The sequence below is a fragment of the Orcinus orca genome, chromosome 3 (assembly GCF_937001465.1).
Source record: "Orcinus orca chromosome 3, mOrcOrc1.1, whole genome shotgun sequence".
NCBI classification, from domain to species: domain Eukaryota; kingdom Metazoa; phylum Chordata; class Mammalia; order Artiodactyla; family Delphinidae; genus Orcinus; species Orcinus orca.
The window spans coordinates 12,281,495-12,297,486 of NC_064561.1; the positions used below are offsets into that span (position 1 = coordinate 12,281,495).

Genomic DNA, 15,992 nt, shown 5'->3' on the forward strand with positions numbered 1-15,992 from the left:
CTTGCTGTGGAGGGGAGGGAGGCACAGATAGCATCTGCTCCAGCTTCGTGGCATTTTTGCAACAGCAGGCATAAATGGGATATTGAAAGCACTTAACTGTGCTATTTGTGGTTGAGAAGAGCTGTTGGTTTTTGGATGCCCACCATGTGCCAACACCCTGCCTAACTCACACAAGGGTCACCACTGTTGCCCCCTCATCACACCCACTGGTCTCCCATCTTTACTTCTGCAGGTAAAATCTTCTGAAAGTGGCAGATGGAGTTGGGGTCCTCTGTGCTGGTGACATTTAGAACAGAAGGTCAGATGCCACCTTGAGGGAGATTGCTCAGAGCAAACAAGGGGCCCCTTTCCCCCAGAGAACACTTTATTAAAAACACTTTAAGGGCTTCCCTGGTGTCGCAGTGGTTAAGAATCCACCTGCCAGTGCAGGGGACATGGGTTCAAGCCCTGGTCTGGGAAGATTCCACATGCCATGGAGCAACTAAGCCCGTGCCCCACGACCACTGAACCTGTGCTCTACAGCCCGCGAGCCACAACTACTGAGCCCGCGTGTCACAACTACTGAAGCCTGCCTGCTCTAGGGCCTGTGCTCCACAACAAAGAGAAGCCACTGCAATGAGAAGCCTGCGCACCGCAACGAAGAGTAGCCCCCACTCGCCACAACTAGAGAAAGCCCATGCGCAGCAACGAAGACCTGATGCAGCCAAATATAAATAAATAAATTTAAAAAAAGAAAAAAAAATGATTCAACCAGGGTAGGATCTGCTTTCAAGTTCACTTTGTGGTTGTTGGCAGGATTCAATTCCCTGTGAGCTGTGGAACTTAAGTCCTTGGTTCCTTGCTGGCTGTTGGCCAGAGGCTGCCCTCAGTTCTGTGACATGTGGGCCTCCTTATAGGGCAGTGTGCATCATCGTAGCCAACAAGAGAGAGTCTGCAACAAGATGGAAATCTTGTATTTTAAACCTACTCACAGAAGTGAAGTCCCATCACCCTTACTGTATTCCATTGGTTAGAGGTGAGTCTACACTAGACCCAGCCTGCCCTCAAGTGGAGGATTACACAGGCCTGAACACCAGGATACCAAGACAAAAGGTTCCAAAGGGAACCATCTCACAAGCTACTTAATGTCTTGTAAATTCTCTGTGGGCTCTTCCCCATGACAAATAAAAAGGGCAGGTGGATAAGGAAGATGAGAAAGGGGTGTTTTCTATACAGCACGGGCCAGCTTTTTCAGTTGAGATTTCTAAGCTGGCAAGAGTGCACATGATAGCTAAGAAATTCAAACTGGTGAGACAAATGGGCAAAATTAACAAAACTGACAATGCCAAGTGTTGGTGAAGACATGGAGCCACTGGAACTCTTATTTGCTGTGGGTGGGAGGGTAAATTTGTGTGACAGTCTTAGAAGTCTGCTTGGCCGTATCTGCTTAAGCTGAAGATAGGCCTCCCTTACCACTTAGAATTTCCGCTCAGGGTATTTACCCAACAAGAATGAGTGTGTATTCATCAATCAGGCTCCCTGACTTCAGACTATACTACAAAGCCACAGTAATCAAGACAGTATGGTACTGGCACAAAAGCAGAGATATAGATCAATGGAACAGGATAGAAAGCCCAGAGATAAACCCACACACATATGGTCACCTTATCTTTGATAAAGGAGGCAAGAATATACAGTGGAGAAAAGACAGCCTCTTCAATAAGTGGTGCTGGGAAAACTGGGCAGCTCCATGTAAAAGAATGAAATTAGAACACTCCCTAACACCATACACAAAAATAAACTCAAAATGGATTAAAGACCTAAATGTAAGGCCAGACACTATCAAACTCTTAGACGAAAACACAGGCAGAACACTCTATGACATAAATGACAGCAAGATCCTTTTTGACCCACCTCCTAGAGAAATGGAAATAAAAACAAAAATAAACAAATGGGACCTAATGAAACTTCAAAGCCTTTGCACAGCAAAGGAAACCATAAACAAGACGAAAAGACAACCCTTAGAATGGGAGAAAACATTTGCAAATGAAGCAACTGACAAAGGATTAATCTCCAAAATTTACAAGCAGCTCATGCAGCTCAATATCAAAAAAAACAAACAACCCAATCCAAAAATGGACAGAAGACCTAAATAGACATTTCTCCAAAGAAGATATACAGACTGCCAACAAACACATGAAAGAATGCTCAACATCATTAATCATTAGAGAAATGCAAATCAAAACTACAATGAGATATCATCTCACACAGGTCAGAATGGCCACCATCAAAAAATCTACAAACAATAAATGCTGGAGAGGGTGTGGAGAAAAGGGAACCCTCTTGCACTGTTGGTGGGAATGTAAATTGGTACAGCCATTATGGAGAACAGTATGGAGGTTCCTTAAAAAACTACAAATAGAACTACCATACGACCCAGCAATCCCACTACTGGGCGTACACCTTGAGAAAACCATATTCAAAAAGAGTCATGTACCACAATGTTCATTGCAGCTCTATTTACAATAGCCAGGACATGGAAGCAACCTAAGTGTCCATCAACAGATGAATGGATAAAGAAGATGTGGCACATATATATAATGGAATATTACTCAGCCATAAAAAGAAACAAAATTGAGTTATTTGTAGTGAGGTGGATGGACCTAGAGTCTGTCAAACAGAGTGAAGTTAAGTCAGAAAGAGAAAGACAAATACCATATGGTAACACATATATATGGAATCTAAAAAAAGAAAAATGATCATGAAGAACCTAGGGGCAAGATGGGAATAAATACGCAGACCTACTAGAGAATGGACTTGAGGATACGGGGAAAGGGAAGGGTAAGCTGGGGCAAAGTGAGAGAGTGGCATGGACATATATATACTACCAAACGTAAAATAGATAGCTAGTGGGAAGCGGCCACATAGCACAGGGAGATAAGCTCAGTGCTTTGTGACCACCTAGAGGGGTGGGATAGGGAGGGTGGGAGGGAGGGAGACGCAAGAGGGAAGAGATATGGGAACATATGTATATGTATAACTGATTCACTTTGTTATAAAGCAGAAACTAACACACCATTGTAAAGCAATTATACTCCAATAAAGATGTTAAAAAAATATATATATATGACTAGTAAGAATAAAAAAAAATGAGTGTGTATTCATCAAAAGACATGTACAAGAGTACTCAGAGCAATTTCTTTCAATGGCCAAGAACTAGGGACAATCCAAATGTCCATCAACAGATGAACAGACTGTGGTACATCCATACAATGGAATACTACTCAGCAATTAACAAGAGGGAATTACTGATTCAGGCAACACAGATGAGTGTCTCAGACCTAATAGTGAATATAATTAGCCAGGCTCAGAAGAGAAGAGGACTCGTTTGGGCATTGCGCTTAGATCAAGTTCAAGAACAGGCATAATGGAATTCCCTGGTGGTTCAGTGGTTAGGACTCAGCACTTTCACTGCCAGTGGCCCAAGTTCAGTCTCTGGTCGGGGAAGTAAGATCCCGCAAGTCAAGCAGCATGGCAAAAAAACAAAACCAAAACAAACAAACAAAAAAATAGGCAGGATGAATGATGGGGTAGAAGCCAGCAGCTTTGGGGGTTTGGGTGGGAGGGTGCCCAAGGGGATGCTCAAGACTGGCACAGATCATTCCTCTGATCTGGGGGTGGAGAGAGCAGTAGGGGCCACATCTGGGCTCTGGAACACTTGAATACAAGAAGTGTGGGGTATGCCACTAGCAGAAGCCAGACTAGTAGAAGCCAGTAGAAGACGACTTTGGGCTGCAGAAGCCTTCCAGCTGAGAAGAACTTTGAGAGCCAGGAAGAGTTTTTGCAACAGTCAGCAGAGGCAGCGGAGAGACACAGCCCCACAAGAGTTCTCCCTCAGAACTACCAAATGAGGTGAGGACCATTGAGATTCCCATTGTAAAGATGGACAAACCGAGGTATAGAGAGGTTAAGCCACTGCTCAGGGTCACCAGCTAGTGAGCATTGGAGCTGGGACCACATCTCCCCAGAAATGTCCCTCTCAGTCCCCAGGACCCTGTGATGCCCGGGTCTCAGCGCCTCAGAGCCGGCTAAAGGGAGGATAAGTCTTCCTCTTCTTCTCCCTTCCCTGTAGCCCAAGAGGATGTAAGCTTAGTTGGAGCTGTGAGGATTGATGTGGCCCAAGTCAGGAGTTGGGGGCTAAGGGGAGAGGCTCCATCGGGACTTTCCTTTGTGAGGCTGTTCCCAGGCCCTGTTGCACTCAAGAGAATTGGGATTTTGCAGAGTGAGTGACCTGGCAATGATGGTTGATCCAGTCAGACCCAAGGCCAGTATGGGTCGTCCGGGGGCCCCTGGTTACACACAGATGCCCTGGAAAGTGATCTGGGGCTGGTTTCGGGGTGGCCAAGATCACAACCAGAGAGAACAAACAGGCTTTGCTTCCCAGCTGGATCGGATTCCATGGCCGGCGCCAGAGCAACCTGGGTGGGACCTGGCAGGTGCTGGCTACGCCCAGAGTGGAGAGATCCGGGGAGATATCTTAGCATCAGAGGCCTAGTTTTTCCAAGGCAGCTGAAGTGGGGTGTGGGGAGGGGGTACCGTCTCCCCCGACCCTCCCCTCCAGGATAGTTCACTGTCTCCGCCCTCAGACTCCCAGGGCAGAGGACTCTTTTCCCTCAGATCCCTGTGCAGAGCAGTATCTCCCCCTTCAGGTCCCCAGGCCAGTGTTGTTAGACACAAGTGCCTGGGTGGGTGGCACATCCCCTTGGGACCCCGTGTGACCCCTTCTGGCCAATGAGCTGTGAGCAGAACTTTGACAAGGCACTTCCAGGCCAGAGCACTTGACAGCGTGGGATCCTTGCCACTACGACGAGCAGCCTGTTGCCGCCCTGCCATGGGCACGTGAAGTGGATGAGAAATAAGCCTTAAGCCTTCCTACGCTGCAGAGATCTGGGGAATGTTCCTGACCTGGGCCACCCTGACGCTATGGGTACCTGGGGAAGAGAGAGCAGAAAAGGAAGCACACGCGTGGGAGAGACAGTGTGAGCCCTGGGGTGGTTCATTTCACAAATAGTTTGTGGAGTCCGTATTCGCCAATTCTCCTACTGGATCAAATCTGTGACCCCCAGATCGATACTCACAGGGCTTTTGTGGCTATTGGTGGACACGCACAGTGCCGGAAAAAATTTGAGTCCTCAGAGGTGCGTGTTCCCAGCTGTGGTAGGACAAGGCGATGTCCTGCCTTCCTGTTCCAGCTCTGACTGTAAACAGGCATCCTTCTTGAGGTCTAGCCAGGGGCCCATTTTGCATTTTTGTGCTTTTTCATTGGTGAGTTTTGCTGTTTGCAAAGGCCCCCAAGTGTAGTGCTGAAGAGCTATCTAGTGTCGCCAGGTGCAAGAAGGCTGGGATGTGCCTCCGGAAGCAAATACTCTCCGATGAGCTTTGTTCAGACGTGAGTTCTAGGGCTGGTGGCCGTGAGTTCACCGTTAACAAATTGGCAGCATGTATATTAAACAAGGTGTCTTGAAATGCACAGAAAACAAGGTTATGTATTGATTACTTGAACAAAATGTGACTAGTGGCTTACAAAAACCTACCTGTATCTCCCCGAGGAATACAGTATTTCCTAATTCGGTTTTCACGCTACTTTACAAGAGGTAACTACTGCAATTCGTGAGTATCCACCGTTTGTGTCTACCACACAGCGGAGGAAAAGGGACGCACAGAACAGAACAGCTTGGTGGTTAAGAGAGCAGGCTCTGGGTTGGAATCCCAGCTGTGAATTTAGCCGCCTCCTGCTTCGGTTTCCCTATCTGTGAAATGGCCACGCAACCAGGGCTTCCCACTGAGCTGGGGGAGGACTAAATGAGATACTGTACATCAGGTGTTGGTGAGAAGGTCCTCGAAGTATAAACGGTGGCTGTTACTATTATTACTGTTATGCGCAATGATGGAGGGGCGGGACCCGGTCTCCTCTGTGATTCGGAATCCCGGCTCAGGCACTCGCTGAGCCTCAGTTTCTCCCTCTGTAGAATGGGAGTGGTGGCAGCGCCCCCTGCCCTCCAGGATTTCACCCGCTTGCTGGGTGTGCGTCCGTCCCTGGCTCCTGCGAGCCACAGAGACCCACAGTCAGAATGGAGACTACAGACGGCCCGGACAGCGTGGTGTTTTATTTCCTGGAGGGAGGACGCCCGCGTGGCCTCCAGGCACCAGCGAGTTTTGACACAAATGACTTGAAGGCACTGGTTTCCGTCCAGCCCCCTACCCCTTGCCTTGCCCATCACGGCCCGGAGGGCAGTAGACCCATCACCAAGCAGACCGCTCCCGGCCCCTCCTCCAGGGCTGCTGCTCCGCTGAGTGGCTGAGGGTCCATAATGCCTTGCGCCGCCAAGGCTCCCAAGATTCAATGCGGTGGGCAGCTGCCGGTCCGGGGCTGTCAGGCAGGGGACTCTTCCCTGGGGCCGGTGAGGGGCTAAGAGACGCTAGGGGGCAGGCGGGCAGCTGCCGTCTTCTCCACCACGAAGCCGTAGTTGTACTGGGGGGTGGGGAGTGGGGTGAGCGGAGAGCACAGAGCGAAGGAGGAGCCACTGGGGTGCCGGAGAAATGGTGGGGCAGGGGGATCTGGAGCCCTCGAGGTGGGTTATAGCTGGGAGAGAAGAGGGACCCAGGGGAGACTGGGGGGCTGCACCCCCCAACCCCACCCCCTCCCCTGCACCCACCTCCTCCTCAATGTCCGCCAGTGACTTGATGGTCAGATCAGCAAAGGCAGAGAAGGCCTGGCAGGCAAGGGGCATGTCAATCTCGGGCGGGGACCCCAACGTGGAACCCCCGTTCCCTCGTCTGAAAGGAGGGCCCCCTCAATATTTGCCTGAATGTCCACTCCCCTTTCCTGCCACCATCTCTCGCCCCCAGCATCCAGCTGCTCCTCCTGACTCCCCCATTCCAGGAGACCCTCCCGCCCCCTTGCCTTGGCCTCCAGCCTCCTCTCACCCAGGAACTCCCCTCTGTGCTGAGGTGCTGGTTACACAGATGATGCTCCCTGATTCCTGTTGCCTAGAAACGCAGTGGGAAGGGGCGGACCCGGACTCACCAGGGGACCACAGCTCTTGCCCTCGAATCGGGGGTGCAGCGTGAAGGGAACCCCATCCATGGCTGAGGAAAGCAGGTGGGGGGAAGGAGCTGAGGCCCAGGAGACTTGAGGCCTGCCCGCTTCCCACCCTGAGAAGCCCATCCTGGAGGTCTCGGCTTTTCCCAGTCTTGACAGAATGGGGGAAAGCCCAGGCCTGGTCCAACCCTGCCCTTGCACCTTCCTGGCTGTACAATCTCGGGCCAGTCTAGCCCCACCCCCACCCCTGTGCCTCAATTTCCCTGCTCTGTGCTCACCTGAGATGCCGTAGAGGTTGGAGGCCTCGTAGATGGAGTCGCTCCTCCGAAGTGTAGACGCCCGAGAGCCCAGCCTCGAGAGCGTCCGCTCCAGGAAGCCACCCTTGCTGGTGGAGGCAGGATGACCCAAGTCAGAGGCCTGATAGCCACCGCCCCCCGCCCCATGGTCGCTCTCATCCCTGAGCCCGAGGACTCACCTGGGCTGGCCAGGTGGGTCCAGGGAGAGGTCTCTCATGTCTCGGCTGAGAGCTCGGGGCTTGGGCACTGGCCGCGGGGCCTTGGCCTTCTTGCACCAGATGGCGAAGCCCCCCATGTCCCTAGAGGAGGAGGAAAAGAGAGAAGGGGCTCTGGCCCAGTGTGCAGCCAGGGCTGAGAAGAGCTGCCAGGGGAAGGCAGGCCTCCGGTGACCTCACATCTCAGCCCACACGCGCGGCAACATACTAACTAGTATGATGGGTGCAGTCACCATACCAGGTGCTTCAGACACACCAACTCATTTGGTTCTCACCATCACCCTATGAGATTGGTACAACTGTCCCCACCTTAACATGTGGAAACTGAGGCACAGAGAGGTGGCAGAAGGGACGGAAGGACTCATGGGGGTCCCTGAGGGTCAGAGGGGTAGGTATGGGGGTTGGGAGGCCAAGGAAGGAGGGCTGGGGGGTGGCTCTACCCTACTCGCAGGTATCCAGGCACCGTCTTGGTTTTCCCACTCAGCCGGACGTCAAAGACAGCTGTGTCCGCGACCCCCAAGGGCACCAGCTTCACACACATGCGTTTCTTCTTGGACACGGAGGCCTCTGGGAGTGAGGGACAGGGGAATGAGAAAAGGGGAGAAGCAGGAAAGGGGTCCAAAGATGGCTCCAGGAGAATGCTCGCCAAGGTGCTGTTTAAGGCAGCCATCTGGATGGAGCTGGGTCAGCGGTTACATCATGAATGGTAAAGCCATAGGAGGGGAATCCATGAAGCTTTCAGGAGCCATTGGGGCAGGCTCATCTTTGGTGACATGGAGGAGCATTCATGGGGTGGCCATGGGCACCACAGTGAGGGTGGGTAGCTGTGGGATCAGCCAGAACTGGACACCCATCCTGGCCCTCCAAACACACTTTCCCTCAGCCCTCTAATCCCGAGGTCAGCAAACTACAACCTATGAGCCAAATCCGTTTTTGTCTGGCTCATGAGCAAAGCATGGCTTTTACATTTTTAAAGGGGTATATATTTTATATATGCAACGAAACCATCTGGGCTGGAAAGCCTAACATATTTACTACCTGGCCCTTTACAGGAAAAGTTTGCCAAGTCCAGTACCAGTAGATATATGCTGAGAGCCAAATAGAAATGACAAGACATGGAGAGGGCATGAGAGGCAGGGAGAGCCTGATGGTTAGAAAGCAGAGCAGTCGGGACTGGGAGGGCAGCTCCAGGGTAACCGGAGCCCGTGTGCAAAAGCGTGGAAGTGGAAAATAGAACTGCGCGTGGATCAGCTTAGCTACAGTGTAAGAAGAAGGCGGGGTAGTAAAAAACAGGTCGCATTGACTGAACACTTACTCTAGAACAGAGACTGTACCAATGGCACATTTTTACGCAGGGTGGGGTACATCGTCCCGCCCTAGATCAGGCCTCTGAGTCCTCAGCCAACACTGTCATTACCCAGTGCATCAAGGGGGCGGCCAAAATTCAAAAATCGCATGCCTGTGGTCCCTCCATTCCTTTCCTGGACCCTCCCCGCAGAGACGCGAACGTGCCCCTGACCCCCCACCCCACTCCCGCCTTCGACAGGGGACTCACTGGAGTCCAGGGGGTCGCAGACCGGGGAGAATCCCGGCGGGAGGGGGCTCTTGTCCACCAGGACCTGGATATCGACCACCACGTTCTCCTGTGGATTCTGGCGGGGGGGGGGGGAGGGGATACATTGAGAATCACTCAGCAGCAGGGACCGTGTGCCTAGCATAGAGCTCAGCGAATGGACAAAGGGGAGTGGGAGGACCCCGGGGACTCCGAAGGTGAGGGCCCCTTACCTCTAGGCTGCCCAAAGGATTGAGACACAGGAAGTAGCCGGATTTCTGCCCGAAAGTCTTGCCGAAGCTGGCGGGCGCCCCCTCCACAGTGCAGGAGATCTACAGCGCGGATGCGGGTCAGCGCCAGGCTCTTACCCGGCCGCAGCCGACTCTGCCCCCATTCAACCCCCGGCCCCTGGTGTCGCCGCCTCTCTCCCTGTTCGTCCCTGGTCCCCTGACATTGCTCACCGCACTGAACCCCCGCGGCGGGGGCCCCGAGGCCGACGACCAGGCCAAACCAGCCAACGGGGCCGCGTCGGCCCCGGACCCCGGATCCATCCTCCAAGCCAAGCACCGAAGGCGGGGGACGGCCTCTGACCTCCTAGCCGCAGCTGGACTTCGGAATTCGGGCAAGAGTCTGAACTACAACTCCCAGACGGCCTTGCAAGACCGGGGACCCGGAAGCGCCGTATGAGCGTGCCGGGGAAGCCGCCGGCCAAACGCGTAGGGACAAGCAGCCACACCCTTCATGCCCACCCTCCCCGCCCCACAACCCCCCAACCCCACGGTGGGCCTTTGAGCGACGTTTGCGGAAAACTGTCTCGCTTTCTTCTCACGCCCAGCAACTTCTGCCGGAAATGTCTCGCTAGCTGCAAACCAAAACTACATTCCCCAGAATTCCTTGCGATACCAGCCTCTACTCCAGAGATACGGTCGGTGTTTCACGGAAATTTGGGGGAGGAATATGAAAAACTCGCAATTCTAGCTCCAGGAGGTCATCCGAAAGGACACGTTCATGTGTTATGCTGCGATTAGTTTAACGAAAAATACGGACCAACTTGAGCCATGAAATCTTGGTGTAACTTGAGTAATTATTCACAGATACAATTAGGTTTTTTTAAATGTTATAGAAGTATTTAGCATGGCTACATGCTTTTACACGCCTCAGGGGGAAATATGGAAAACTAGGGAAGAGAATACTATCTACTCCTGTATATTTTCCAATTTTTTACAATATCCTGGGTTAGCCCACTGCCTGTTTTTTGTACCACCTGTGAGAAAAAAAAATAATGGTTTTTATATTTGTGATGAAATAAAATTGTTTTTAAGCCAGGACAAAAAAACTTTTAACATAAAATTCTCTCTGCCGTTTGGGCCACTACCTGCTCCCCTTTAGCGTGCATTGTGCATCTGCATTATATGTTAACTAGATATCCTTAACACAGGAGTGCCTGCTTGAAAGAAAAGAGCTTCCGGCGCCAGGAAGGTAGCTCCTTAGGAAATAACATTTCGTTTCTTTTTTTTTTTTTTTTTAAACATAACACTTTAATTTTCCGACATTTTGGGACATTTAGGAATCACACCTTTATTTTATTTTATTTTTTTTGTGGTACGCGGGCCTCTCACTGTTGTGGCCTCTCCCGTTGTGGAGCACAGGCTCCGGACACACAGGCTTAGCAGCCATGGCTCACGGGCCCAGCCGCTCTGCGACATGTGGGATCTTCCCAGACCGGGGCACGAACCCGTGTCCCCTGCATCGGCAGGCGGACTCTCAACCACTGCGCCACCAGGGAAGCCCAGGAAATAACATTTCTTTCTCAATCCTGTAAAGGGTCATGATAACCCACTACTCACCTTGTATGTGCAGATCTGGACTACGTAAACTGTCAAAACCTTGACTCAAAAACTATACAACTGTGCTTTGACCTCTAACCGGTGGAACAGTCCTCAGAACTTTCTGAAAGACTTTCTTTCACTTTACAATCTCAAGACTATGGGGTCCTCTTGAAGTACCCCATTATTCCCACTGCTTAGGAGGAATGTTGGTTCCCAACCCCAGGAGTTCCCCAGGTGAAATTTGAAACTGACCCCCATACACAGAAGGCAAGGAGAAACCAAAGAAAGAGGCAGACCACTCCGGATTTGTAGGTGGCAGGTTTAACAAACGAGGGAACTTATATACGAGGCTTGTCTCAGGCAGCCACAAGATGAATAGATCTCCACACTGAGATAGGAAAGGGGCAGGGCACAACCTTTAAAAAAATGACATAGCCATTGAGGACATGACATAAACTGGTTATGATCTCGGAGAGACTGCAGTGAGTGGTCCTGAAGAGAGATCTCAGTTCCCTGCCCAGGAATTGAACCTGGGTAGCCTGGATGAAAACCAGGAATCCTAGCCACTATACCACCAGGGGCTAAAGACTAGAAGAAAAAGGGGCCCTGGCTGTTTCCCCTGTTTGAAAGCAGGAATGTTTCAAGGAGGCAAAAATTGTAAAAACAGGTGCAAAGTTTATTATTAGAGACACAGCACCGTGGTGTATGGGAGGGCACACAGAGAAGAAGTTTATTTATTTAAATCAGGCAGAAATACAGAATACACAGAAAGCTAGGCAGAAATACACACCTAGAGAGAAAGGGTATGGGCCACCTCTCTAATGAGGAAGAGTGCAGTAAAGAGCTGATACAAATCCCTTATATAGGACAGTCCTTCCGGGTCTTTGTTTATCTTTGGCCAATTATCTCATTTCTTTTCTCACATCTGACCTGTTCTAGGTCACTCCCCAACATGCGTGCACAACTTTTTGCTAAGATGGATCCCACCGCAAAGGCCTGTGGGTGCATGTCCACACTTATGGGGTGGTGCCCCCTCCCTTTTTGACCCCCAAGGAGCCTTCCTGAGCATGTGCAGACAGGGAAGTTTTCCTTGACCTCAGGAGTTGTCATCTTATCTCTTTACTTCAGCAGAGCTCAGCTTCTGCCACCAGCTTTGTCCTTGGAGTGTCTGGGTGAGAACAAAGCTTCAATTTTACTCCACTTGACAAACACCAGCTGTCTAACCCAGGGGCCCATCTATCTCCTACCTCAGTTAGAACCAACTAGGTCCAAGATGGCGGAGGAGTCGACTTCCACTAGACCTTGAGCCTCAGTATACACTAATTGTAATACATCAGTAAGCTAAATGTCACACCCACAGGCTCCCTGACAGTTCTGAGGCCTACCGTAAAAGGCCAAAAAGTTGGCGGTGGCCCAATTCCTGGAAATCCCCTCCCCTTCCCCAAAATAGTTGGAATAATCTTCACACTCATTAACCTATGAAATTACCCACCCCCTATAAAAACTGACAACCCCATATCCTGGGGCCTCTTGCCTTCTGAGATGGCCCACACTCTGTCTATGGCATGTGTATCTCCCTGAATAAACCTTCTTTCACTTTACTATGGCTCGCTCTTGAATTCTTTCCTGTGCAAAGCCAAGAACCCACACTTGGTGGCCGTCCCAGGGACTCACCTAAGACCTGGGATGTGACCATCGTCTCATACCCCACTTTCTCTCCTGCAGCAACACTGCTTACCAGAATCTTAAAAGTATATATAAAGATCTTAACAGGATTCAGTCGCATATACCGTTCAGATTGTCTCAACAACACTCTACTCTCTCAAGGCTGCATCCTTGAAAATGGCTCCCTTTGTGAGAACAGTGGGTGGAACATACATTCCAAGGATGGAGAGGGGGTGAGGGGCCTCTGGTTCCCTGGGTCCACCTCGAGGGTCAACTGGTAGCCACGTCCTCTCAGTGACCTCCTCCTGAAACGGAGCAGGACCCTGTAGTCGGTCCTTCCCCATGTCCTCAGCCTGCCTTTTGTTTGTGGAAAAATTTTAGTCGAAGAATAAATTTAATCAGAAAAATGAGAAAATGTAGAAACAAAGGAAAACAGTCTAGCGAGACTAAATAATAATAGTTTACTCATTAAGCATAGTCAAGGACTTTTAGTTCCTTCTCAAGGGCTATAGATAATATTCTGAGCCATATCCTGTGAGCTGTCTTGTAGATACCGAACCCCCCCACCAGGTGGAAGAAGTTAACTACATGATGACCAGACTGCAGCCAGGACCTAAGCTGCTCCAATTTACGCAATTCCAAGAACTGGCCTCAAAGAAATGGGAGCAAACGCTGGAGCTGAAGATTAACTGTACTTAAAACAATCAAGATGATGCTGGTCAGACCACCACATGACCAATTTCAAGATGACTGTCAGAGCTGACTGTGCAGTTTCTGCATGTAGCCCCTGCATGCAGGGACCTCAAAGGGAGTTGGCCTTTGGACAGGAGTCCATCCTCCCCGCACCCCCGGTTGCCGGCCTCCAAAATAAAGCAAACTTTCCTTTCCACCAACCTTGTCTCTTTATTGGCTTTTGAGCAGTGAGCAGTCAGACCCCATTCTTGGTTACACTCCAACACTCCGCCCCTCATGACCAGCTCTTACAATTTCACATGGCCCCCTCTTCCAGGATATGCACTGAGTAGTCAGCCAGGGATTGCATTAGCATTGGAGGTGGCTCGTTAGGCGCCTATGTGGTTCTGGAGGCAGATAGCACAGAGGCAACATAGGTACCTGGGAGAGGAAACACAGATTAAGATAAGGATGCCCAAAACAAGTCACAATTTTTCCCACCAAGAGCCCCATTGAGGCAGGAGATAGATGGGCTCCAGGCTGGACATTTACAACTAGCCTTCTGTTTACATTTCCTGAGGCAAGAGGCAGGTGGGCTCCAGGCTAGATATTTACAACTGGCCTCCCGTTTGCATTTTGAGATGGAAATAAGGGTAAATAGTTGGATTTTGTCTCCTGTGGGCACTTTAAGATAACAGTTATGGCAGGGACAGAGAGAGGCTATACCCTGTTTAAGTAAAAGATCGAGGTTGGCCACTGGGTGGCCTGGCTTGCGCGGAGGCCCTGGGACTCCCGCGGGTTCCCCGGGGAAGCGGCGGAAATTGACAGATGTGCGTGAGGCGGTTCCTGGTCGGCCTCACGCTTTGTACCTGCTACCTGGCTTCTTACCTCACGAACAAGTATGTCCTGTCTGTCTTGAAATTTACCTACCCTACGTTATTCCAAGGGTGGCAGGCTTTAATTGGTGGACTTTTGCTTCATGTGTCATGGAAACTGGGCTGGGCAGAGATCAACAGCAGTTCAAGATCGGATGTTTTCACATGGCTTCCTGCTTCAGTGCTGTTTGTGGGTATCACCTATGCTGGTTCCAGGGCACTGTCCACACTGGCCATTCCTATGTTTCTCATTTTGCATAATGTAGCCAAAGTTATCATCTGTGGGCACCAGAAATGTTTTCAGAAAGAGAAAACATCTCCTGCAAAGATCTGTAGTGCCCCCTTCCTCCTGGCTGCCGCAGGGTGTCTGCTCTTCAGTGACTCCCAGTTTCATCCAGATGCTTATTTCTGGGCTGTAATTCACTTATGCTGCATAGGGGCTTATAAGATACTACAGAAATCCCAGAAACCCAACGCATTAAGTGACACTGACCAGCAGTACTTAAACTATCTATTCAGTGTGGTGCTCCTGGCATATGCATCTCACCCCACAGGGGATCTCCTCAGCGTCCTGGACTTTCTGTTCCTGTATTTCTATAGATTCCATGGCAGCTACTGTGCCAGTGGATTTTTAGGATTCTTTCTCACGTTCAGCACAGTGAAGCTAAAATGCCTTATGACCCCAGAGCAGTGTGCAACCTGGATTTTCTTTGCTAAGGGGCTTCCTTGGTGGCGCAGTGGTTAAGAATCCACCTACCAATGCAGGGGACGCGGGTTCGAGCCCTGGTCTGGGAAGATCCCACCTCCTGTGGAGCAACTAAGCCCGTGTGCCACAGCTACCGAGCCTGTGTTCTAGAGTTCGTGAGCCACAACTACTGAGCCCGCATGCCGCAACTACTGAAGCCCACGCGCCTAGAGCCCGTGCTCTGCAACAAGCCACCACAATGAGAAGCCTGAGCACTGCAACAGAGAGTAGCCCCCGCTCGCCGCAACTAGACAAAAGCGGGCGCGCAGCAACGAAAACCCAATGCAAGCCCCCAAAATATAAATAAATAAATAAATAAAACACCAAACAGAAAAAAAAAGGAAAAGAACTTGGCCACTTCCCTGGTGGTCCAGTAGTAAAGAATCTGTCTTCCAATGCAGGGGACGTGGGTTCAATCCCTTGTCAGGGAACTAAGATCCCACATGTCGCAGGGCAATGAAACGCACACAACACAACTACCGCGCTCGCGCACCTCAACTGGAGAGACCACGTGCCGCAAACTACAGAGCCCACGTGCACGAGAAATAAGCCCGCACACCGCAACAAAAGATCCCACATGCCTCAACGAAGATCCTACATGCCGCAACTAAGACCCAACGCAGCCAGAAATAAATTAAAAAATAATAAATCTTTAAAAAAAGTAGATCAAGAGGTCACATATTTCCCATCCTCGGGGCAAGAAAGACACTGCACATGCGTTAAAAGGCTCCTTGGGGCGTCAAAAGGCAGGGGATAGGGACCTCCCTGGTGGTCCAGTGGGTAAAACTCCACACTCGCAATGCAGGGGGCCCGGGTTCAATCCCTGGTCAGGGAACTAGATCCCGCATGCATGCCACAACTAAGAGTTTGCATGTCACAACTAAGAAGTCCACATGCTGCAACGAAGAAGTCCGCATGCCGCAACTAAAGATCCCGTGTGCCTCAACAAATATCCCCCCTGCCGCATCTAAGACCCAGTGCGGCCAAAATAAATAAATAATAAATAAATAACTTTTTTTAAAGAGGGGCAGCCAGGGGACACCAGACCATAATAAGTCATGT

General features: G+C 50.6%; 2 protein-coding genes across 3 annotated transcripts; one reads left to right on the forward strand and one right to left on the reverse strand.

The window, feature by feature from the left end:
- Positions 1-6,111: 6,111 nt before the first annotated feature.
- Positions 6,112-9,868, reverse strand: MVB12A (multivesicular body subunit 12A). Of its 2 annotated transcripts, none has more exons than XM_004277575.3 (9): positions 9,606-9,865; positions 9,378-9,476; positions 9,148-9,244; positions 8,033-8,159; positions 7,557-7,676; positions 7,360-7,466; positions 7,067-7,128; positions 6,696-6,752; positions 6,112-6,511 (listed from the first exon to the last, which is right to left on the reverse strand). In XM_004277575.3, the coding sequence occupies exons 1-9, from the start codon at positions 9,693-9,695 to the stop codon at positions 6,449-6,451; spliced, it is 822 nt and encodes a 273-aa protein (XP_004277623.2). In that variant the 5' UTR covers positions 9,696-9,865; the 3' UTR covers positions 6,112-6,448. The 2 variants fall into 2 exon arrangements, 1 of the variants encoding a protein (XP_004277623.2); XR_004475552.2 differs by having other exon boundaries at positions 6,461-6,511; positions 6,967-7,128; positions 9,606-9,868.
- Positions 9,869-13,545: 3,677 nt separating this feature from the next.
- LOC101286909 (transmembrane protein 241-like) lies at positions 13,546-14,961 on the forward strand. Its single transcript, XM_033400724.2, has one exon. The coding sequence runs from the start codon at positions 14,139-14,141 to the stop codon at positions 14,928-14,930; it is 792 nt and encodes a 263-aa protein (XP_033256615.2). The 5' UTR covers positions 13,546-14,138; the 3' UTR covers positions 14,931-14,961.
- Positions 14,962-15,992: the final 1,031 nt, after the last annotated feature.